The 25701-nt window shown below is 42.9% G+C and overlaps 1 protein-coding gene, 1 long non-coding RNA gene and 2 other non-coding genes across 5 annotated transcripts; all 4 read left to right on the top strand.

The window, feature by feature from the left end:
• Positions 1–1019: 1019 nt before the first annotated feature.
• On the top strand, positions 1020–1092 carry Trnat-ugu (transfer RNA threonine (anticodon UGU)). Its single transcript has one exon. It is a non-coding gene; the product is annotated as a tRNA-Thr (tRNA).
• Positions 1034–6249, top strand: LOC147829033 (uncharacterized). 2 transcript variants are annotated; one of them, XR_015449814.1, is made up of 3 exons: positions 1034–1422; positions 2698–5523; positions 5761–6249. It is a non-coding gene; the product is annotated as an uncharacterized LOC147829033 (long non-coding RNA). The 2 variants fall into 2 exon arrangements; XR_015449813.1 differs by having other exon boundaries at positions 1034–1836.
• Trnap-ugg (transfer RNA proline (anticodon UGG)) lies at positions 5651–5722 on the top strand. The gene has a single exon. It is a non-coding gene; the product is annotated as a tRNA-Pro (tRNA).
• Positions 6250–13456: 7207 nt separating the features above from the next.
• On the top strand, positions 13457–24069 carry LOC101707085 (ribonuclease 4). The gene is made up of 2 exons (XM_004864993.3): positions 13457–13652; positions 22855–24069. The coding sequence occupies exons 1-2, from the start codon at positions 13547–13549 to the stop codon at positions 23313–23315; spliced, it is 567 nt and encodes a 188-aa protein (XP_004865050.1). The 5' UTR covers positions 13457–13546; the 3' UTR covers positions 23316–24069.
• The last annotated feature ends 1632 nt before the right edge of the window (positions 24070–25701 follow it).

Raw genomic sequence — 25701 nt, 5'->3', positions numbered from 1 at the left:
TGGTGTTCCCAGCTCTGGCTTTTCCTCTGTTCAATTTATTCTGCAATCCATGCTTAGTGAGTTTCTATTTTCCAATTTAGAAAAGATCTAACTTCTTTCCTATCTCCTGTCTAGGTTTCTGTTCTTTATTTTCACTAAATTAAGGCCTTATCACCTCAAGGAGGGTGAGTATCTGCCCCAGGCAGGGTTCTATGTAGACACTTAAATACCTCAGACTTTCTCTCAGAATTTGCTCGATTTTCTTTCGTCATGGGTCACCCCAGCTCAGGACTTGTCTAAGACTCAGCCTCCCCTTCTAGTGAAGCTCAAGCCCTCTCCATGCCTGAAGGACCGTCTACATGGCTTACGCTGCAAGTTTGTGGACCTTATAGGTCCATCGCCCTGTCACGCCGGGCACATCTATTTTTCTTTGACCTCTTTCATGAAATCTGTGGTTCTTTTGTTCGATGAGACAATGACAGTGACTTCAGGATTAAGATCATATTTGAATCCCTAGTTTCTAGTGCAAAGCCTAGCATAGAATTGAAATTCGGTGTTTGTTGAATGAAGGAAGACATTAAAATTAGCGACTGCTCGCTCGGGGTACTGAGCCTCTGAGCTCTGAAAAGGTCTAAGGAACTTGGAAGAGGCAGACTGTTGCAGTGCAATCAATGCACATCCTCAGTCTCAGAGAAGACCAAGTGCAGAAGTTGCAGTTTCAGCTGAGACCTCTGGTAGGCTCCTGCCTCTATACCAGATTTCCATTTATATTTTTTTCACAACCTGAAGGAAATGAGAAAACAATGTTTAATTTTCTTAATTGTGTCAAGTTGGGCACGTTTTTCCAGTTTAAGGATAGGAATGTCACTGGCCTCCACAGTGCGTCATTCCCAGTAAGACGAATCTACAGACTGAATTTCAGTGGATAGGAACTAGAGTAAAATGAAATTGGAATTTTGTTAGCATCCTATGATCTAGCGTAGGACCAGAGAAATATTCGTTTTCTTTTTCAGACAGAAAAAGAGCGCTTGCTTCCGTCAGGCCCTATAGCTCAGGGGTTAGAGCACTGGTCTTGTAAACCAGGGGTCGCGAGTTCAAATCTCGCTGGGGCCTACTTAGCTTTTGCTTATACCTTAAAAAAATTTTCCCCCCTCCCCACTGCCATCAATGAATCCTAAGAAACTGACTGATCCTCGCTTCTCCGTGCCCAGGAAGAACACTCGCAGAGCAAAACACGCTCTGTTTTGGTTCCCGTACGAGCTCGCAGTGCTGCAGCCGGGAACATGGACGCCGCCCGCCTCCGCGCACAAGCCCGGCCCTGCCGGCTCACGGACTCGGTGCCGGAGCGGGGAAGGAAGGCGGCCTGGGGAGCGAAGAAGACCGAACCTCCTCTCTGGGTTCTGGCCGAAAGTGGGATCGTGAAGGAAGCGTCCTCCCCACAGGGTGAGCGGCGGCCGCCGTTAGGCTCGGGCGCAGGACGCGCCGCCGCCCCGCCTGGCCGCGGGTTCCTTTCGAGCGTCTCCGACACGTCTCTTTCCACGTTGGGGACAAGTGCGGGACAAGACGTGGGTAATTAAACTTGCTCTCGAGGCAAAGAAATTGTCGCTCCCTTTCTGAAAAACCTAAAGATGATTTCTTCAAAATCGAACGGTCGCCTAACCGCCCGCACCGCACTCCACGCCCTCTTGCTGCCCGGGGAGTGGGGGCGACGCGGCGCAAGGAAGACAGCGCCGGCGGGAGGGCGCCGGAAGGGGGCGCTGCGGGGCCCATCCGCGCCCTGCGCTGCCCTCCCACCCCGCAGACTCCAGAGCCTCGGCTGGCTTTTAGGGGTCCCTGTGAGAGCTAGCACCTCCCTCGGTATGGAAATTCCTTTGTGAGGCAGGAGCATCCTTCTGCGAGGGTTGTCCCCACAGCTGCGGACACGCGGCTCTCTCACAAACTGGCTTCATGCCTTCACGGTGCCCGCTCTCCAAGATCTCAGTCATCGCTCTGTGGCCTTTGGCTATTGTTATTATGAATAGGGAATTCTAAAGAGCTTCATGCGTGCTCCCTTCGGTAGCTCAGCTGGCAGAGCGGAGGACTGTGGTAAATTTCCGTGTAGTTATCCTTAGATCGCTGGTTCGATTCTAGCTCGAAAGAAGAGCTGCTGTTTTGAGGCTCTGGGAGTATTGTTCTAAGGGTTTTAGCCACAAGTTAAGAGTTGTTTGTCCCACCTCAATCAAGGAACTGATGTGCTGTGGTGTTTACTTCTACTGGCTGGACTCCTTACAGCACTGGCGAGCCTATGGTACGTGGACGGCATCAGGCACACAAGAGCCAAGTCGCCCTGGCATCCCAGCACCTGTTAACAGCGCAAATTTGGAAAGGGGAAGTAGCTGCCCTTGTTGATGGCGTCACGCACGCGACCCATTAGCTATGAGTCCTGAGTGTTCCAGGCACTCCCAAGGAGATAAATATATACTTTTTTGGAGTGGCTGTGAGTTTTAATACATTCGTTTTTATTAACAAAAGATTTTAGCTTTGTTTTCTTACGAAAAATTGACATTCAATATCTAAGATTTAGCAAAGAGATGTTTTAATTAAGAGACTGAGATTCTTTTAATATTGTGCTCTCCCCCTGGCATATTTGAATATGCAGCACATTTCAGTTGTTTGTGAAGAATTAAGGATAGATTTGTATTGGGTACTTACAAATGTTTTGTGTGTGCTTTTTTGTAGACTCTAAGTCTTGAACATCAAAAAATGGCTACAGCCAAAAAAGCAAAGCTGAAAACAGCTGAAATCATTGCAAGAGGCCTGGATAGAGTTATGTGGAGTGATCAAATGCAATGGGAAAACGTTATATATTCTATGTAGTAAAAGTGTTTCTTGAAGGGAAATTGAGGAAATATCATTCCCAGTATCTTAGTTTTTGCAACTATCTTTCTAAAACAAATTATATGCCAGCTTTCAAATTTCACAGTGCACAGCAAAACATGATTAGCCCCTCATGGATGGGGAGTTTATCCAAATGGCCATGTTGTCTGGGAGTAATTCCCTTTTTCATGGTTTCCCAAACAAGGATAAAATTATTAAATGTATCTCTGAGATGAATTTAGCAGAAATATCGTTAAAGATCAAGTCCTGGATGTAGCAAATGATGTTGGTCAGCAGCTCAAAACTGACTTACAAAAGGCAGCCTGTTACTCCATGTGCTTGGGTGAATGCACAGATATAAATTATCATGCAAGGCTAGCAATAACTGTGTTATGCTGTTGGTGACACCATGAGAGAAGAGCTGGTAAAACTCATGTCTTTGCTGGAAGAACACAAGAAATGGATATCTACAATGCTGTGCTAGAGGCTTTTTGTCACAAGACATACGACAAAAAAAAGTGGTTTCAATTACTAGCGACGGGGCACCTTGCATGGTGGGGGCAACATCTGGTTTCATTTAGTTCTTTGTTAGAGAAGTACAATACCCAGGATTCACTTTTATTGTATTATACATTAAGAAGCTCTTTATGCCAGGGAAAGCAGCAAAAAAAAAAAATTAGAGGATGTCACAAAAATAGTGAACTACACCATGGCTCATGCTCTTAACTTTTTTCAAGCACTTCTTGATGAGGATCAGGCACAGTGTAATGCTTTACTTATGTACAATAATGTCCAGGAGCTGAGCAGAGAATAAGTTCTGGAGAGATTTGTAGCTTGCTTGGATGAAATTAGGCTGTTTATGAATGAAAAAGGGCAGGAATAGCCACAACTTATTGATACAACCCCATTTTAAAAAATATGTAACAGATTTTACACTACAATGTACTGAACAAAAAACTATAAAGGATGTTTTGTAATATCAAAACATTTGAGAGAAAATGCAGGTTTTTGAAAGAAACCTTCAAAGTGGGCAGCTGAAATATTTTTCAAATCTAAAAATACAGTTAGAAAATGGCACAATATTTGCAGACAATCCTACAGGTCATCAGGAAATCTACAAGGAATTTTCTAGCATTGTAGCAGCTGTAAAGGAGAAATTTAGTAACAGATTTTTATAGTTCCATTAAGATGGAGACAACGCTGTGTTTTCTCACTTCTCCAAATAAAGCCAACATTGAAGAACTTGATTTTTCCTCCTTACACTGGATAGATTTTGGAAATCTGGAAATGGAGCTATTAGAATTTTAAGAAACTCTATGACCTGCATGCAACACTTGAGAAGACAGAGAATATAGAGTGAAGGGATGACAAAGGTCAGCAGAGCTGGTAGCTCTGAAAATGAAATCCTGAAAGTGTGGCGTTCTCTGTGAAATAATTTTAAGTCAATGAGCCCTTGGGATCGCTTTTCTTTGTTTAGATCATCTTATACTTGTGAGCAGCTATTTTCAGGTTTGAATTATATCAAATCTGATACAAGAAACAGATTAACAGCTGACTGAGTGCTGCATGTGTTGCCCCCAAACTAACGAGTGTGAGCCAAGGTTTGACAAATTATCGGCATGTATACAACAGCAAAGATCACATTAATTGGTCAAAAGCACTCCAAATGCAAACTTTTAGCTTTCAATAAAAGCCATTTGTATCACTGAAAGCTCTGTTACTGTGTTTATCGTTTAAGACAAAAGATGTTAATGTAAGAGTTTTTTCTAAACTAAAACCTCAGTATTCTGGTTTAATTGCGAGGTTGACACTTTACAATAAATAAGTGGGTTTTGAATTGCAGTTTGGGCACTTGGTCTCTAAAAGGTTTGCCATTGTTGACTTAGAGATACCGGCCTGAAAATGTGCTCTCTTTTGTCTTCTAGTGGATCCCACCTAGGGTGCTACCTGAAGCCCAAGTTCAGAGACTGTGGGCTCCTGGACGCGCACGTGCGGTACACATAACTTTCTTGCGGCCTGCAGGACTGTGACTTGAGGGACACACCCTTAACTGCGACCTCTGCTGCCCCTGTTCTACACACACATCTACTGACAGAGGCATCTTAAACTTGCGTAGGGATTTTGTTTACATAGTTCTACAAAAAGATTTTCAGCTAAGGCAGGACAGGAAGGAGGGAAAGAATTTAATGTGAATTGGGATGACACTGGGAGAGCGAATTCCAGATAGAGGAAACAATTTAAGCAAAGGCTGGAGAGATGGAGAACGTGATTTCTATTCAGGGAAACTGCCAGGGGCCTACACATTCCTAATGGATTCAGCCCCAGCTTGCGTGTTCACCCGCAGCCCACTCGAGCTCCCCGAATTTGATGTCCCTCATCCCACCTCTAGGATTTTAAGCGCCCGTAAGAAGGCAGCGCGGAGGTGGGGGGTGGGAGTGGACAGGTGTCCGGTGTCTGTCCTGGGCTCAGAACTCCACGCCCCGCAGTGCAGCTCCGCTCCAGCCCTGGATGGAACCTGGCTCTCTGCTAGACCCTTGGGACTCAACTTAGGGAAACTCAGCCGAGTGCCTTGCAGTCTGAAGAGCTGCCTCCCCTCACCCCATCCTGCCGCTGGAAGTGTCCAGGAGCGAAATAAGCAAGGATAAGGCTACAGTGGGACGTGGAACTTGGCAAACACGGAAGAACTAAGTAAGGCATACACTACATGTCACAGGACGAAGAAAAAAAACAACTGAGAAACAGCCTGGGAACCTATTGCTAATGTAAACTACAGTAACATAGTTCAGAGGGATGTAAGGAGTACACTTTGTATAAGGGCTCGTTGGTCTAGGGGTATGATTCTCGCTTTGGGTGCGAGAGGTCCCGGGTTCAAATCCCGGACGAGCCCTATCTTTTTAACCACTTTTTTGTTTACTTCTTCTTTAGGAATTACTGGGAAAAGTTAAGCCTGTTGCAAACTTTCCCGCTTTTGGACTATCCTACAAAAGAAACCAGCACTGAGTGACTACGTGGCAGATGGACTTGCTTGGTCGCTCCGCCTGGGCACCCCGTGTGTGTGTGCGTGCGTGGGTGCGTGCGTGCGTGTGTGTGTGTGTGTGTGTAGTGGTCCTCGCCCGCCCCCTGCCTGGTCTCCTGGAGGCAGTGCGCGCAGACCCCCGGCCTCCTCTGCAGGGGCGGGAATCCGCCAGCTATGGCGGGGCAGGGAGGCGCGTCCAGGCAGGAGGTGCTTGTGGGGCCAAATAGGGCGCGGCCCCGAGAGCTCGGAGGCTGGAACGCGGATCCCCCTCTCCGCACCCCGTGGGACCTGTGCGCACACAGGGGCACTCGCCGGAGACCCCACGCGCCTACAAAGCCAGATTCAAAGGAACATCTTTGCGGGTTTACCAGCGCCCCATCATCCTACTAGGAAGAATCGGGTGAGAAGCACAATCGTCTCTTTCCACTTGCCACCCTTTTCTGCCACCTGGTTTGGAAGCGGAGATGCTCCCCCTCTCCGGCCTCTCGGGCCTTTGTCAGGAGCCTGTGGGCAGAGAAGCTCCTTCCCAGCAGGGGCAGTGTGGGTCTGTCCGCGAGGCGTCTGCGGACCGATCTGAAGAGTTGAAGAGGGAGAGAAAAGATTGGTTTTTGTAGGAGTTGGTGATTCTGAGTTCCCACCTTGGTTTCTATTTTCCGCAGCTAGTCAGAGATACCCACGCTAATGTCTCATTGTGTAGAACGCAGGCTCCGATCGGGACCATATGCTCTGTGAACTCAAGGGAGCACCAGGAGCCCCGTGATTGCTCAAAACTAAGGATACTTTGCTGGGTACCCAGGTTGATCATGAGCTCTGTGAAGCAGGCCTCATCCGGTTTTTGCAGGCTGAACTCACACTGGGGGACTGATGTTTTCGTTTGTTGTTTTCTCTGCCTCCCCACCCTTGGCCCTGAGCCAGTGTTGTGAAATTCTTGAAAAAACTTTTGCCAACAGCCTCTGGTCCAAGCTTTCTTGCTGGAACATTGGGGTTCCAGTTCTCTTACTTTGAGACAGCACATCAAACGGTAACAGCGCATGGGTAGAACAGAACTTGTCTAGTCTAATTGCCATGGCTAATGTTTCCAGAGCTATATTGAACAAGAGTGGTGATAGTGGACATCCTTGTCTTGTTCCTGATTTTAGTGTGAAGGAGTTCAGTTTTTGACCATTTAGTATGATATTGGCTGTTGGTTTTTCATAGAGGGCTTCTATCAGTTTGAGGTAGAGACCATCTATTCCAATTTTTTGTAGGGTTTTTATCATAAATGCATGTTGGATTTTGTCAAATGCTTTTTCTGCATCTATGGAGATAATCATATGGTTTTTGTCCTTGGCTTTATTGATATAGTGTATTACATTGATTGATTTGTGTATGTTGAACCATCCCTGCATCCCTGGGATGAATCCCACTTGATCAGGGTGTATGATCTTCTTGATGATCTTCTGCATTCTGTTTGCCAGTATCTTATTAAGGATTTTTGCATCTATGTTTGTTAGTGAGATTGGCCTATAGTTCTCCTTTTCGGTTGGGTCTTTCTCTGCTTTGGGGAAATTTGGGAGTATTGCTTCCCTTTCAGTTTCATTGAAGAGTTTAAACAGTAGTGGCAGCAGTTCCTCTCTTAATGTCTTGTAGAATTCAGCAGTGAAGCCATCAGGGCTCGGGCTTTTCTTAGTTGATAAGTTTTTAATTACATTTTCAATTTCATTGGTTGATATTGGGTTGTTCAGAATTTTTAGGTCTTCTTTGTTCAACTTTGGTAATTCATATGTATCTAGGAATCTGTCCATTTCTTCTGTGTTGTCCATCTTATTGGCGTATAGGTTCTGGAAGTAGGTATTGATGATCCTCTGGATTTCTGCTGGGTCTGTTGTCATTTCACCCTTTTCATTCCTAATTGCATGGATTTGGGCCTTTTCTTTCCTTTTTCTGACAAGGTTGGCTAAGGGTTTGTCAATTTTGTTGATTCTTTCAAAGAACCAACTCTTGGCTTCATTGATTTTTTTGTATCATTCTCTTAGTCTCCATTGCATTGATTTCTCCTCTGATCTTTGTAATTTCCTCCCTTGTATGAGCTCCGGGGTTGTCTTGCTCTTCTTTTTCTAGAAGCTTGAGGTTCAGCATCAGGTTGTTTAATTGGGCTTGTTCTGTTTTCCTAATATGCGTATTCACTGCTATGAATTTCCCTTATAAGACAGCTTTCATTGTGTCCCACAGATTTTGATATGCTGTACTGTCATTGTCATTTAATTGAAGGAACTGTCTGATTTCTTCTTTAATTTCCTCTGTGACCTATTGGTTATTCAGAAGTGTGTCGTTCAATGTCCATGTGTTTATGAAATTTTTTGAATTTCTTTTGCTATGGATCTCCAATTTCCTTGCACTATGGTCTGATAATATACAGGGGATAACTTCAATTCCTTTGCACTTACTTAAACATGAGAACTTCTTTATTTAGGAAGGACCATTATAACAAAATCCAGTACTATCCTGGAGCTTGGATATCTCAATGAACCAAGACCCTCTCCCTGTAACAGTAAGAATCTTATTGCCAAGTCATACATGTCATCATTACACACTCTGGTGTCATATTTATCTGATTAGCACATGATCAAATTCCCAGAAGCAGCCTTGGATATTCAAACAATTATTTCACTGCATTGCTGCTAACTAGTTAGTGCAGAAGGATGATTTCTACTCTTCGGGCAATTAGTGTCTCTTTCACTAATCCTCAGTTTCCTCATCTGTAAAATGGGGAAGGGGTTGACAGATGGTTTTGGGGTCCCTCTCTGTCCTGTCTGTCTTATTCTGTAGCTGCATGGACTGGTGGAGTGTTAGTAGCCTGGCCCTTGGATAAAAGAAAGCACTCCAGTAATGTGGAGTTGAACTGTAGTTTGGCGGAGAGGATGGGGCCACCCAGGAACAAAACAGTGTGCTTTGGCTATAATCAGAGGGCAGATGTCAGGTAATAAGCAGCACGACTAAGAAGTTTGTCAAGTTATTGTTGCGAGCCTTTGCCTATGACTCAAATTAAAGTAGAAGGGTGAAAAGTGAACCAGTGTCAGTGGGTGAGACCTTTAGGAGTTTCCATATACTCTGTATCTGAGCAAAGATTGATCTTTGTAAACAGTTGTTCTCTGAAGAGTACCCGGGAAAGAGGAAATGGGCCCAAAGTCCAGTGTTTGTTGTCAAGGGAATGTTTAATTGTTGTCTTTGGAGACATAGGACTTTGTCCTCATTCTCTCTCAGCCAATAGTGTCCCACTTCCGGGAGGCCGGGTCCGCCTTTTCATGTGGGTTTTTCCTCCTTTAATTATTGCTTTTGTGAATCACTATAGGTGTCATGCTTGTGAACCCCAAAATATTAGCCTTATAAAGGAGATTCAGAGAGCATGTATTCCATCCCCTCCCTCACCTACTTTTATAATCAGTTCTAAGGACAGAATCAAACATATATACTCTCTATAAAAGGGAACGGTACAGCACCACTAGATTCCCTGGAAGGAGAGTCATGCTTTCCATGTATAAGGACTATTAGCTTCAGGGAGACACAAAGGAAAGAGTCTAGGAAATAGGGATGATGAAGTTGTCAGAACTTTTAAAAACTATGTGAGTAGCTTTCCTCAGTTTTCCATTACTTCACATGTATTAAATTACTGACATTGATATAATGTTCATTAATAGACTTAATTCCTTGTATTCTGAAACACAAATGAGTATGTACCTAGATGTATGGTAATAAAATATTACATTTTTAAACTCCCGTTTTCCGTTTCAACATAACTTCCTGTGTCAAATTTTTAAAAAACTGCCTTTTTGTGTTGTCAGCAGTGTGAGCAGGTTGTGACCCCTCCACAATTGTCAGGTGCAGGCCTAGAGGTAGAGACAGCACCTGACCGTTCCCCAGGAGCGTTGAGTAACTCTAAAAGCAGAGGCTGCTCTGGCTGAGCAGCTGGTGCTTGAGTGAGCATTTCAGGGCATGGTGCGGTGTAGGTGTGTGTGTGTATAGGTGTGTTCTGAGTTAGAGTGGAGTCCTTATCTCTGTTTTCAGAGTGGGGCCATGTTGTTCAAGTCCTCGCAAGCTATGGGAGTTGGCTGCTGTTTCCACTGGAACTGCTGAGGCAATCAGTGACTAATGAGACCTTAGGGGTATTGCAATGAGCCTGGCAGCTCTCCTCTGTACCAAACAAGTGGTCGGTAACTTTCAAGAGCTCGCTTCCTTGGTGGCTGTTTAAGAAGTGCTGTTATTCATTTAAAATAGGTACCACTTGCAAATGGTATGTTCTCCCACAGAAGGAAACTGAACATTTGGGTACTGTGTTGGATACCAATAGTGTCTCCACCATGTGGGTCCCACGTTCCATTATTCCTCTGCTCCTGAAACATGTTGAACTTTAGCCTTGGCAGAACAAAGTTTGGCATTTGATAGCACTGGTGGAGGCATATCTGCCTCTTCCTTGCCAGAGACTCCAGTTCCCCTGAAGTACCAGGTACTGAGGGAAAGAAATTTGTGGTGGTTTGCTTAGCCCTCTTCTCATTACCCAACCCTTTTTTCTTTTAGCTCAGGATTTGGGTAGGGTTACAGGGAGAAGGGAAGAGGACGAAGACAAATGCAAAGCTCAGACAGGGCTGTGCCCCAACAAAGCTGAAAAGCTGGCGGCATTTGTCCTTTTCTGGATTCTTCATGCTGCCCACTTTTCCTCCTCTTACTAAGAACTGTTGTTAACGCTAGGCTGGTGGCTCAGGCCTGCATGCCAGCACTCTGAGAGCCCAAGGCGGAGGATCACAACTTTAAGCCCAGATAAGTAAGACCATGTCTCAAAATTTTAAAAAAGGTTGCGGGGGGAGCTGGAAAAAAAGCTCAGTACAAAGACCCAGGGCTCAATTCCCAGTACTGGAAAACAAAACAAACAAAAAACAAAACAAAACAAATCTGTTGTTAAGATAGGCTCTAAAGTGAAGCACATGCCTAAGGATATACATAAATTAAAGACAGCTGCTTAAAGAGTTTACCCTTCTAGAGAGTTCTGCATTGGAGCCAGGACAGATACCTCAAAAGTGAAGGCATATCAGCAGACTTCAAGAATTATTAGCAAACTAGAAGCAGAGCATTGCTGGGACCTTGCAACCCTTCCTGCTCTGCCTGGGAATCAGGCTTGTCTATTTGGTAACTTCTACCAAACCCAATGGGTCTGTAAGCCCTTAAGAGACCCCTGGAGAGTTTTCATGGTTCAGGTCTCCAGAATGAGATCAGATGATGCAGTTCCTAGAAGCAATGAGTAACAATAAAAAGAATTTGGAACCTAGTGTCAGTCATTATTTCAGTACTAAGAGTATAGAGATGAATAATACAATTTTCTTTCAAAGGGTTCCATCTATGGAGAGGAAATGAGATCAATTTACTATCAAAGGAATGATGATTAATGGTCTCCTTCCCTGGTTACACCAACCTAAAGCAAAACCAGATCCATCCCACTTGTGCTGCAAGAACTTCAGATCCATGTACTTTCTTCTGAGTGTTCCTAAAGTTCCTAGAGGTTGTAAATATACCTGCAAGTTCACCCTTTGACCTCCCTGGTGAAGTTGCCTTTTTACTCCTTTCTTTTATCAGCTCCCTGTGAGAGGCCTATCCCTGCCATGCATCCTCTTCTTTTCTGGTAGAGCAAATTGTGTGAACTGATGCTTCACTTGCTCCAGAATTGTCCCTCTGAGGTCCTCATGTGGAGGAAAGTACTTTGCCCCCTGCTCCCGCCCACTACACCATCCCTGTCAACCTTGTAGTGAATGGGGGCAGGGGGAGGGGTGGAGAGAAATAAGCCCAGCTTTAATTATCTATATATGTTTGTCTGCATAGAATAATGGAACAAAACCTGTAACTGACAACTGAAATAATAAGATACGGTGATAGTTCCCTAGATATAAGATAAATATACAACAATTATAATGAACTTCTTTACACTGCCTTGCTATGTGCTTTCTGCGTCATAGATTACATGGAGCAGTCTTTAGGGTTTTGTGTGTGTGTGTGTGTGTGTGTGTGTGTGTGTGTGTGTGTGTATTTGGCATTGGGGATTGACCCCAGGGCCTCACACAAGCTAGGCATGCACTTTACCATTGAACTATACTCCCAGCCCTTTTATTCAAATTTTTATTGTCGTGTCCTCTCCCTAGGACCCAAAGGGGTATAAACAGCACATACTGTCCTCCCCCCCACTGCTCCATGGCCTTTGTATCTCTCTGCTGCTTTTTATCATGCTCTTCTATTAGGATGAATCCTTTCCCAGGGGTATCGCAGGCTCTTATACAAATAGGCTTCCTTCAGGCCACTCTCCAGCTTTTCATACACACCTGGACGTATGGAAGACAAGTCAAAGCAACTTCAGCCATCAATTTGGGATCTCTGTTCCATGCTTGCCTCCATAAGGGTAAATACTGGATACAGTGAATCTATAAAGAAGTGGGCAACTCCCCTGAGCATTGGATAGGATTGAAGAGGATTATTCAGAACTCAGAGAAGGCATTGCTGAGCTGAGTCTAAAAAATGACTAAATTTTCTCCCTGCAATCAGAGGCCTCCATGTCAGACTCCACTGTTCATCTGTTGTTTGACCTTGGTGTTTAAGCAACCCAGGCTTAAATAATTTCTACTTCACACGGTCTTGACGATGACTTAAGAAAGTCATATATATGACAACTTCATAAAATAAGTGGTAACACTGCTTATTATAATGATTACGATGACTTCAAGTGCAGTTGTTTACTGGAAGGCAGTTGTGCTCAGTTGTCACCTTCTCAGATGTGGGCAGATTGAATACTTGGAAGTAGACGAATGACATCAGAGGGCTGAGGATTTGGAAAAGAGTAACACAGTTGTAGATCCGACATCAGTGTAGATGAGTGCTCAGGCTTGAGAAACAATTGGCATTTTTCCTGAGACTACTATAGGATATGCAAAGTGATCTGGTGGCTTTAGAACATCATTTCTATTCAGGAAACGAATTTAGTTTATGAGTGCCTGCAATAGCAATGTTGCGTTAATGTTGGAGATAATTATTTTTGCAACTGTGCTTCAAGGAACAAAAGGTTGGTTTCTCAGGGTTAGTCTGTTGTGGACAGGTAAGGATGAAAGGGAGGAGAAGCCTAGTTGATATAGTGAGGATATTTCTGAAGATAGTAGCTGGGAGGTTGAAGTGGGTGGGAGGTCATAATACATGTCACATAACCTTCTCTAGAGGTACTTTCTTGGTTCTATGAAATCTATGGAATAACTTGCTTACCATATTCTCATGAAACCAAATTATATGGACAAATAGAAAGTATAGTATAAAAGCGTCACTGGAAGATCACATTTTACTCTCCAGACTTCTTCCAAGGCAGTTCTTGGAGGAAGCCCATAAGATCAGAGACAGTAAGTATCTTATGGATCCAGACTTCTGCACATGAATTATGAAAACTCAATCTGGTCGTGAAAAAGAAAGAGTAAGAACCACGGACATCAAAAAGAGGCAGTTTTTGGTCAAAAGGCCATGTTTATAAAAGTTTGCCTCCTGAACAAATTTCTAATCCTTTCACATGTTAATATTTGACCCAATCATGCCCAGGAGAAAGGTGAACACTCTCAGTTTGTCCAAGAGCAGTGCCCCTGGTTTGCATGTTTCTGCCAAGTCTGGGGATCTGTATATCTGTTCTCCCCACCCCTGTATATGAATATTATCTCATCAGAACCAGGAGGTTCACACAGCTGGAACCCATTTCCAAGGAACAAACATTTGAACCCATCTCCAGTTGGAAGGGAACAGCCAGACACTTGTAAGATTCTTCCTCCCGGGTTATCTGTTCTATTTGTTTGTATCTATACTGTTTCTAGCCATTCATCCATTTGAATGAAGCCATTTGTCCTCTTTTGGGTCCTTTGGGCCCAAGTTTGTGAATAGGAAAAGAAATGAGTAAGATAAAATGTAAAACAAAAAAAGGTCTTTTTGGGGGATAGCCTGCATGTGGATGAATTTCTAATTTAAGGAGAATTTATAAATGGTAATAAAAATCTCCAAAGGTCCAGAAAGCCATTTGCTGAAGGGCATCTGAAATAGTCCTGCTCCTGTCCACATTATAAACATTATATGTGGGTTGACAAGAAAAGGAAAAGAAAATATGATTTTAGCATTGTCTTTTAGTCTTCCCCACTAATTTCTTTCCTAAGAAAAATTTGGGATCACTTTGAAAACAGTTTCAGATTCTTTTGATCTTGCATTCCAAAACCAAAAGAAAGTATACTGACAGGATGAAAGGAAGAAAGAAGGAAGAGAGCTAGAGGAGGAATAAGATTTGCTGTTATGGTTTCCCTTTGGGGGATGGTGAGGCTATATTTTTGAAAATGATAGGCATAGTTTACTCACATAAACTGAAAAGTTAACTCCTTGGTATGTTAAGGTGGATGTAGCTCGTGCATTTGGGAACAAAAAGAAAATATAGATTCTGTGAAGTTTACAGGATCAGTTTGAGACTATAAATGAGTCTGAAGAGCAGCTGAGACAAATTCCCCTGACAGAAGTCAAATGAGTTACTTGTGTGGATATAGAAGGATATGTGTGGATGAGTGAGGGTCAGCACCCACAACCTAGGCAGATTCGTTTCTGCACTGCAGGCAATCTGGCCCTTCCTTGTTTTCTGACAGTTCTGCTTTACCTGGCTTTAGAGAAATATCACATTGAATGTAGGAGTGAGGAAGTTGTGAGCAGATGTTAGACATTATTAGTCATGTTGTATGCTGACTGGGAGTAGTTTCTGGATGTATCAGGGAATCAAGTTTGCAATAAGCTTGCGTAAACCTTAGGTGCATTGATACAAAATAAATGTACAGGTTCTGCAAATCAAAAACAGAGTTACCTCTTTGCCTTGCCAGACCGAGATCTGAGAGCTTTCAAACTCTGAAAAGCAAGAGATTTTTAGGAAGCTAACCTGCTTGGTGGTGTCTGTCTACCTTAACTATAGATGGTATGTCAGTTTAGCCAACACATCTAGCCTGAAGGGCTAAAGGCATCTCAGTGAATTAGGGCCACAGGTCACCCTGTCATCTGTTTTTCCAACTGGTGCCTTGTGCCACCAACTAAACTTATACTAATTTGTCTTCATACTTCCATGTCATTGAACTTTTGCTGCTGAAACTAGTAAAGGCTCTGGTATGCTTAGTGAAAACTGTGGACTTTCAGACCTTTAGAGTTTGCAGCTCTCTCATTTTATAGATGAGGAAATTTAGGCCTGGAGATGAAAATGAAGTCAATCATTAAAATAATATTAAAGGTCTATAATGAGGCCAGCACTGATTTCAAGTGAATAATATGGTCCCTGCCCTCTTGTAGATTATACACCAGTGGGAAACACTGACAAGTAAACAGGGAGTTGTTTGCCCAAGATCACATGAGTAATGACTTACCTGGAAATAGCACCCATGAAACCTTGCAATATGTAAATATTTTGTAATGTCCTACGGTCAGATATGAAGCTTTGTGGCTTTTGCTCTGACACTCGCACCTAGTGAGGTGTCTTTGGTCTAAATATATAAAGCACAGAAAGTTTGGACCTACCAGCTCAGACGCCCTTCCATAACCAATAAAAGCTCCACATCTTACACATTCACATTTCCTACCTTACTCGGACCAATTGTCCTGCTCCAGGGAAGACATTGGCAATATTCCTATCCTCTACTGCCACCTAATGACTCTTTTGGGTACTGTGGCCTCTTGTTCTGTACTTTGTAATGTTTGAACTCTGGGATTCTATTTCACAATTACTTTTTATGTAAGAAGTCAATATTTGTTTAACTATAGAGTAAGAAATGTAATTGATTATAAATCAATGAAAACTTTACAAGATTTTCCAAAAAACTAGAAATAGAGGACACACCCAAGAGACTGAATACCCCCATGTAAAGGGAATGGCAGGTGGGTACTGTGGCAGCCAGCTGGGCAGCAGCTGTATGTGAATACTTTTTATTATTTTAAGGATGGCTGACTATTCTGCAATTATGTATTTCTTTCTCCATGAACTACCACGAACACATTTTCATTTGATTTCATTATGAATCACAATCTATATTGTTAATGGAAACTTTTTCAACTGCAATATATTTTAACATTGTGAATGACCAAAAAAATTCCCTTAGCATATAACAATTCTTCAGTAGTATACCAAAGCTGTCCTGGTTCTTATGAAATGGACTGGGAGGCTCAGTCCAATTGCTGATTAGAAAGAGGGTACACTTTGTCCACTGGGTCACATGCCTTCCACATCACCAATAGAACTCTGGATTCCCATGTCCTTCTAGACTCACAGTCATACTCCCAGGACTGTTAGCCACACTGCAGGCCCAGTGCGAGGATCCCTGGGCTTCTTAAGACCTACAAAAATGCTTGAGATGAAAATGTTTACTGATTTACCACAAGAGAAGTACAAAGTAAAATCTAATAATTTAATGTCTATTAAAATGTACCTTTTTTTTGGAGACAGAGTCTCACAAAATCCCCAGGCTGGACCAGGTGTAGTGGTGCATGCCTGTAATCCCAGCAGTCAGGAGGCTGAAGCAGAAGGATTTCCCTGAGTTCAAACAGCCTAGACTACATAGTAAGTTCAAGCCCAGCCTGAATTACATAGTGAGACCCTGTCTCACACACAAAAAAAATCAAACCCACAAAAACAAAAACCATAGCCAATCATAAATTAAATGGATTGTGGACAAGTAATTTAAAAAACTAAAAATCAGTTAAAATTTACGGTGAAAAGCCATTTTTATTGTTGGATGTGGGGGCATTCATAGATATTTAGTGTTATATGGAGTAGATCTATGGCAGTTTTTAAAGGGTCTGAATGGCCTTTGGAGTTTTCTCTAAAAAAATTAAAGGTATTGTCAGAAATAACCTTAAGTTCTCCAACCAGTATTCTCTTCTTGAGGAGAAGCAGAGTCACTACAGATCACTACCCCACTCAGTCTTGATGGGGAACATCAAAGTCATGAAGCGTTCTTATACTGATCATGCCATAGCTGTGTCTTCTCTAAACATCCACTGGGAGCGCTGCCACTGCATACCCTGCCTTAATGTTAGGGGAAATGGCTCTTCTGTGGGCATTGTATGGTCATGGGATCGGGTGCTTCCTTACTTGTTAATGGCACTAGCAGCTGAATACCTGATCTTAGTACCGTTTGCTCTGGGTCTCGTATTCTATCACAACTGTGATAGTTAACAGATTGGGTCAACTAGATTAAGAAATGCCCAACTAAATTGCATCAGCAGGGCTGGGGATTTAGCTCAGTGGTGCCAGTGGCTGCCTTGCAAGCATAAGGTCTTGAGTTCAATCCCTAGTACCCCCCCCAATTGGATCAGCATAGCTCTGGGTGTGGTTTAGGGGATTTATTGAAATTTCCTCCAACCAGTGGAGTGACAGCAACCAATGGGTTGCTTTTATACGACCTAAATGGTATAAAAGGGAAATGAAGAAGGCAGGCTCACTTCTGTTTCTTTGGAGGAGATCCAGCCTTCACCTGCACCTTGGACATCGTTTTCTCATTTGCAGCACAGACTCTTCAGCCTTCCATTGCAGACCCTTAGGCCTCCTGATATGGACTTGCATGGAACACTACAGTGAGGTCCAGGACTTTGACTGGATCCTTTGGCTCTCCCGTGTGCAGACAGACCTTTTGCAGTCTTCCACACCTGACTCTGTGGGTGGCCATTGTAAGCCAATCTTGTAAATTGTTATGTGTTTGTATTGATAGGGAAAAGTTTTAAAGTAAGTTTAGTAGATTAGCTATTAAAGTAGTTGTGAAAGCAAAATAGGTAGTGTATCCCTTTAAAAGCTTGCCTTAGTGCCCATTGCTTTTGTTGTTTAAAGTGAAGATTATATAGCTCCTTTGATCTGTAGCTCCACTGTAGATAACATCCTAGCTCTGAAGAACAAAGTGGGAATCCTTGAACAAACTTGTGATATATGTGCCTTAACTGTCATGTGTTTAGGACTGTAATCAGTTACAGAAACCACCTGTGTCTAACCATTAAACAGGAATTGGAACTTTATTTACTTAACAAAGACCACTAGGGATGAGATAATGGCTGACAAAAGTATAAAAGGTGATGGGCAAAGAACACAGGGCGTGGACTCTGACCAGACCAGTTTCTGGCAGTCCTGCCTGCTTGCTAGTAAACTTTTATTATTTTACCCGAATTTTGTGTCTCCCTGTATTTCTTTCCATGATTCCAGAACAGTATATCTTATATTAAATCTGTTTCTCTAGTAAGCACTGACTGATACAGATTTTGGTACCAAGAATGGGGTCATTACTGTGACTATACCTGCTCATGCAGTTTAGGAACCTTTGGGACTGGCTTGTGGGAAGAGTTTGGAAAGGTTTGGAGATGCCAGCTGAACGAGCAGCCCTGGAATGCTTTAAGTTGTACTTGATGGGAGCTTCTGGTCAGAGCTCAGAAGACAAGAATACTTTTAGAAATGCAGCAGGTAAAGACCAGGCTCAGGAGGTTTCTACTGGGAAGGACTGCATTGGCTGTTGGACTCCAGACCATGTGTGCTATATTTTGGCAAAAAATTTGTCTGCATTTTGCTCTTGTCCAAAGACTGTCTGAAACTGAGGTCAAGTGTGGTGCACTAATTAAACTTGGAGAGGAAATGTCAAGGCAGTCTAATGTTGAGGCAGTTGGCATGGCTACTGTTGAGGGCTCTTAGCCAGATCTGTGAGCAAAGAGTCTAGCAGAATAATTTAAAACATTTTTAATTTGGCCAGAAAGAAAGCTCAGGTAGCAAAGAAGGAGCAGAGGAGAACTTGGTTGCTGAGAAAGAAGAGGACACTAGAAAAGATGGTCTGAGGACATCACAGGAACCAGCAGGACCTCACCCCTTGTAGCCTCAAAATTGCAAATGTAAGACTTTGCTTTGAGTAGAGTGCCAGAGCACCACGTTCCAGAATGGCAGTGCCCTAGGGAATTTGTCCCTCTGGATTGGGTTCATAGCACCAAGCAATCCAGGTACTCAACCCCTACAGTCAAGAGACAAGGAAGCCTGGGTACTGCTCCAGCTAGCAGCAGACCTTGGCATCATCCACATGGTGCTGGTTCTAGGTGCATACAGAATGCAAGAGTTGTGGGGTCAGGAAGGCTTGCACCCAGATTTCAGAAGAAGGCCTGGGAGGCCAGGCAGTGTGCCACTGAGAGGGCAGTGTGTGAGGCTGTGAGTGTTAAACCAAAGGTACAGTAGAGAGCCTGGGAGGTTGGAGAACCCAGGATGTGAATCATCTGAGGAAAACTGCAAGGAGGGAGCAGAGCCAGCCCAAGAGAGAAGACATGGGAGCTACAGCCATCGACAGTGTTGCAGGGGCAGAGCCATCCAGGCCCTTTGGAGGCTTGCCACAGATTGCCCTGGATGCTGGAAATGGAACCATGGGAGTTAATGTTTTCCCTGCTGGATTTTGGACTTGGTTTGGTCACATTCCTTTTTATCCTCCTATTTATACCTTTTGGAATGATAATCTTTATGTTTATCTTGTGCCATTGTATATTGGAAGTGCTTAACTTTCTTTCATCTGTACAGGGGCTCGCAGCTAAGAGTTTGCCTTAAATCTCAAAGGAGACTTTGAACTTGGACTTTTTAGCAATGAAACTGTTAGGATTTGGCAACTCTTAGAAATGGACAAAATGCCTTTTGTGTAAAGGGATGTGCATGAGTTTTTGAGGGGCCAGGGGCAGATTGTTATGACTTGTGTCTAGATGTCCCCCCAAAGCCCCATGCACTCATAGGTGGGGCTTTTTGGAGCTGTCTGGACCTCGGGTGTGATACTAGGATTGGTGATGCTGGATTAAGGTTGCCTGACCCTAGGTGTGGATGGCAATGCCAAAGGTGGGTAGCCCAGATGAACATAAAGAGACAGAAAGAAGGCAGGCTGCTTCTGTTGCTTCTGCTGTTGCTTGTTGCTTGCTGCCTTCTGCCTGCCCTGCTATGCCATGGACTGTTTCTCCTCTGCAAAGCCCCTCTGCTATGCCACCCTGCCTTGGAGTGAGCAGACTATGGAATGAAACCTCTACAAACTGTGAGCTGAAACAAACCTTTCTTCCTTTAATTTGTGTGTTGTATATTTTGTCTCAGCAATGAGAAAAGTTAAATCAAGGCTTTGCGTGTGCGTGTGTGTGTGTGTGTGCGCACACACGCATGTGTGTAGTATGGGGGAATAAATCCAGGTCTCATGCTAAGCTGTATCCCCAGTTCTTTTTAAATTTTGATACAGGTTCTCACTAAGTCACTAAATTGCCCAAGCTTAAACTTTCTGGAATCAAACTTTCAATCTTCCTGCCTCAGCTTCTCAGAGTGCTGGGATTACAGGTATTTACCACCATGCAGTTACAGAAAGTCATTTTTATCTCAAGTGAATCATTTAAAAACAGACTTCCAATTACAACCAATGAACTCTACAAAATTAAGAGGAGACAATTGTGTCTACTATAACTCATACAAGTCATTCATTATTTTATCCTGATTGAAGAAAGTAGAGGAAAACAAGAAAAAATGAAAATGGTAAAAATAATAATTGTCAACATTTACTGAGTACTTCCTATATGTTAGGCATTGTAATAAATACTTTTCATTAATTTTATCATTTACTATTCACAACATTTTAACAGATAGATGTTATTATGATCATTTAACTTATGAGGAAATATGCTAAGAAGTTAAAGAATTTCACTGAGCTCACTCAGTGTTTAGTCAGCTTTCTGTCCCTATGACAAAATACCTGAGATAATTGAGTTAAAAAGAGGAAAGGTTTATTTTGTCTCACTGTTTCAGAGGTTTCATTCTGTGATTACCTGGACCATTATATCTGCACCTGTGAAAGCAGAACATCATGGCAGGAGAATATGGCAGAAGAGCTGTTCACCTCCTGGCAGCACAGGAGCAAGGGGTGGGGACTAGAGTCACATTATCCCCTTCAAGGGTACACCCCCAGCACCCAGCTTCCTCCTACCAGGCCTTGTCTCTGAAACTTCTACCACTTACCAGTGGCACCGCCCTGGGAGACGAAACCTTTAACAATGTGTCTCTGGGGGGTGTTTAAGACACAAACTGTAACTGTTAGTGTGGCATGCCTAGGGCTTTGAGACCACAGCATAAAATGCAAGTTCTTATTGAGAACTTCTTTCAGTGTGCAATGACATGGAAAAAATGGGACAAATCTTGACCAGAAAGCATGTGTTGGGATGATTTGGATTTTGAGTTCATTTTGTTTTCACTTGTTGCTGGAGCCCTGAAATGCACCCTCTGATGTCTAGATTGGACTACTGTCATCAGATATTTTTCTATGTCTTGTTTACTCGTGTGGTTAATATAGCTGAGGTGGAGGCCCCGCTCTCTCTCTCTCTCTCTCTCTCTTTCTCTCTCTCTCTCTCAACAGGGTCTTGTTGTGTAGTTCAGGCTGGCCTTGAACTCAATTTGTAGCCCAGGTTGGCCTCCAACTCACAATAATCCTCCTGCCTCAGCCTCCTGAGTGTTTGGGTCATAGGCACGTGCCACCATGACCAGTGAGGGTTTGTTCTTGCATGAATAATCTAAGTCTTCTCTGTAGTCAGTTTTCTTACTAAACCAAACTATATTCTTGGTCACAAAAAAGAAGAATGAGAGAAAATAAATAAAAACAGTATAAGGCTAGAGGGATCATCAGAAAAACCACCCAAGTACATTGTTCTGCTGGAGCTAAAACCCAGTTACTAAATGTTCATTCAGAGGCTGTGTCCACTGATCATAAAGAGAGAGAGAGAGAGGAGTAAATGAAGCATTGGCTTCCCCTGACAGCCTTCCTCCCCAAACCCTTTACTTCCTTTCTTCCTAGCACAAGATCTTGTGTTAACACAGAGCTTTATGTCTTTATGTGTAAAGGCAAAAAGATGGCCATGGATATAGGAGGTGACACTTAAAAGAATAATTATGTTTGCTATTGCTCAGTGTCACTAATCAAGGGATAGGCTTTTGAAGTACAGGTCCCTCATAAGCCATTTATTTCAGGCATTCAGACTGGAACTGGCCATAACCAAGCAGGATCTTTGAAAAGAAAGGACAGCAGTATCTGCATACATCAAACTAGGACTTCGCTGGGGCCAGCCCTTAGACTGCACTAATAAAAATGGATTCATTTGACTCTGAAAAATTGTCTTTGTTGTTTTAGCTTGCCCACTTCTTGAATGAGGGGATGGGTGTGCTCTGGTCAATCAACCTTGCCTCCCTGCAGGACTCAAGTGGGTATCACAGTTCATATTAATCCCAGGAGTGACCAGCAGATGACAGCATCTGGCTAGTCAGTGTGGAGTCATCCCACCTCCATCCCCTGAAACTTGGTAGAAAGAGGCAGTCTGGAGCAAGTCTTTAATATCCCGGGTTTTTTAAAAATATAAGATTTCCAAAGAAACCCCAATTTTACACCAGTAAAAGAATATTCATATGAGAGGGAAGGCTAGGCTGAAATTTTACTCTGTTCATTTCTCCACCTCCCTCAATTCCTTGGTGTAAGGTATGAAAATCAGTACATAAAATTTCTTTGACCTGAGTCTGTCCAAACCATTGGCAAATGGAGCCTCCAGGAACCAAAACACGCCCCAAAGATCATACTAAGTAATTACCTTAAAAGGCAAACAACTCCAGGTTTGTGTAGATTTGCCTTTACCTTTTTGTATATTCTGACCACACAATCTTGGGCAACTAAACACAATCAGTGTGGCCCTCACTTCCTGTACTGGCTACACAACTGCTCTCTAGAAAAAAGAAAGGCTTCTGTTTTCTGAGAAGTACACGTTGGCAAAATATTCACTCTTATGGAGACAAGGGTGGGGAAAGTTGGGAAATTATACAGGAAAAGAAGGGAGAAAGAGGAGACTATGGAGTCAGGAAAATATCAGCTTGCTTTTCTCAGTGTCTCTCCAGTGCAGAGTTCTTACCATCCTTTCCTGGCCCTTTGCTTCCTCTCTAGGTGCCTCCAAGGTGGTGATGGCTCTTCAAAGGACCCATTCACTGCTTCTGCTCTTGCTGCTGACCCTTCTGGGGCTGGGGCTGGTGCAGCCCTCCTATGGCCAGGATCGAATGTACCAGCGATTCCTGCGGCAGCACGTGGACCCCCAGGAGACAGGCGGTGATGACAGTTACTGCCACGTGATGATGCAAAGACGGAAGATGACTAGTCCAAAGTGCAAGCCCTTTAACAGTTTCATCCATGAAGACATCTGGAACATTCGCAGTATCTGCAGCACCACCAATATTCAGTGCAAGAACAACCAGATGAACTGTCATGAAGGTGTCATGAAGGTCACAGATTGCAGGCAGACAGGAAATTCCAAGGCACCTAACTGCAGATATCGGGCTAGGGCGAGGACCAGACGAGTTGTCATTGCCTGTGAGGGTTACCCTCCAGTGCCTGTGCACTTTGATGCATAGATGCCATCCAGTATTGGTTACAGCCTGTGGCTAGCCACTAATTTAGACCTAGATGGCAATGAGTGATACATTTGAAAAGTCTCAGGCTCTGTTTCCTCTGCCCATTTCTTATGCTTCCTCTGTATAACCCATTCTATTAAATACATTGCATCCAAGAAAAACAGAGACATAAACCTATGAGTCTGAGTTTTTCTACAATAAGCTTCTTATAATACTGGTCAGCTTAGCTTTCTCAGATCTTATACTCTGTAATTTACTCATTACATGTATTTTTATTGCATTTCAAGTGCTTTCACCTCAGTTATTTTAGTACCACAGCAGCACTTTGACGATGCCTTTGTATATGGAAGCTTGAAGTTAAAGAATTTGCTGAGACTGTCAAGTTAATGGAAGAGGTGAGACAAAAATCCATGTGAATTAGCTACTTATCCAGGGTTTTTTCTGCTCTTATCACAAGGAATGCTTTGAAAGTGTCTACTTTTGTTACTTCCCTAAGTCAGCTGTGGGGGAAACCATTAAAAATTTGTGAATAACATACTGACAAAAGGACAGTTCTGTGTTACTTGGCATTGTAATGTTTGTGTCTGATAAGATGAAAAAAGATATTAGAAATTTTCCTTTTCCCCCAAACTTTTCAATCACCCTAGTAAGCCAAAGTCTTAAAAATTTTTTAGATCGTACTCATTTACTCTCCCTAACTGAAAGATGTTTCATGTATTCATTATAATAAAGGACTTATCTGCAGAATCTAAAATGACTGTGCTATGGGATTATTTTTCCTCATAGTCTCTTAATTTTTTCTAGTCAGTAAACATGCATACACCTTAAGATCTTCATATATGCTGGTTAAAGACCAATGCTCATCTCCTTCCTGACCACAACACAGAAATCTTTGTCACTTTGCTCCAGAGGATGTGATTCATCTCCAACTCTCACACCTATTTCTTTTCCCCTTGGCCATATAGAAACAAATAGAGAAGCAGAGATCCATGGTACTAGTTGCTAAAGGGAGATGTGTGTTCTTGCGTGTGTGTGTGTGTGTGTGTGTGTATGTTAGACTAAACTGAAAACAGTTGAATGATAGCAGATATAGGAAGAAATCTTCCATAACTTCCTTTATTTGACCAAAGCCCCTCAAAAATATAACCACCATTAACTCCCTCCAAAGGAGTCCCCAGACTGGAGATATTTCAAGACAATTGTGAAAATAAACCTTACCTGAATCTGATGCAGGATGCATGTGGGAACTTGCTTCAGTGATGATAGGAATTAAAATTGAGGTAGTAGCATGGATTTACAGGCAAAATCTTATTTTATTTTCTTTGGTACCAGGGATTGAACTCTGAACCTTGCACTTGCGAGGCAGGCATGGCCACACTGAGCTAAATCCCTGGCCACAAAATCTTTATTAGAGAAATGAGAAGGAACTTCCTTGTGAGGGAAGACAAACTGAAAGGGGCATAGCTCTAACGGAGAAAATCAGACTGGCCCATTAACAAAAGAATGAGAATAGCTTTTAGAGGCATCTTAAGATGTTGCATTATCTCATCAATCATTTGTTTACAAAAAAAGAAAAGCTAAAAAATATACTTAAAAAGTGACACCACACCATCACCACCCCCCTACCCCGCCCATAAAGGCATTGCTAGGGTAGACTAGGGGTTTATAATTTTCCATCGGATCATAAGTATGGTGTTTTCAGAGACATGTTTCTTCTGTTGTAGGGGATTTCCTCCTAGTGTAGGTTATGGATCTGCAGCTATTCTTGCCCTCATGTCATTGGATGGGGTCTGAGGAGGTCCTCCAAAGAGGAGTTGGGACCCTCACTCACCCCACCTGTGGAGTAGGTTTAGGTTTGGTGACTTGTATCGCAGAAAAAGAATTTATAAGATGTCAGTGGTGAGAGGTATAAAAGTTTTGTTAGGCAGAATTTTAAAGGTACACATTCTGAGGGAACAGAGTACAAGCCCTCAAAAGAGAGAGATGCTACCGTCTGGGGCTGGGGGCTTCATGTGGTCTTCAGGGCGACTTCAAGGTGGCCATCTAGGATGCATATTTCTAATGCCTGTCAGGCTGCACACTTGGCGGCCTGGGTTAGACTGTAAACCAGTTTCATGTTACGAAATTTAGAAATCTGCTGGCCACTTGAGAAAGCTGCTTTTCTGAAGATGGAGATCTGTGGGAGGAAGCTCAATTTACAGGTGAAAAGTACAGACCCCAATTTACGGACTTATTGTATCCTTAAGCTTCTTAGGGAATTTTTGTTTTGCTTTGTTTTTGTTTTTTGAGTAAGTTTCTTGGAAGGAAAAAGTCATTGTTACCTTGGGTAACTTTAGTATCTTGAAGACACAGTTTTTCCTTGTTTCTTTTTTTTCTCTTGGTTTAT

The sequence above is a fragment of the Heterocephalus glaber genome, unplaced genomic scaffold (genome assembly GCF_053883595.1).
Source record: "Heterocephalus glaber isolate CG9 unplaced genomic scaffold, H.glaber_assembly_v1.0 deba00000809, whole genome shotgun sequence".
NCBI lineage: Eukaryota > Metazoa > Chordata > Mammalia > Rodentia > Bathyergidae > Heterocephalus > Heterocephalus glaber.
This window is presented reverse-complemented; position numbering and strand designations above follow the sequence as displayed.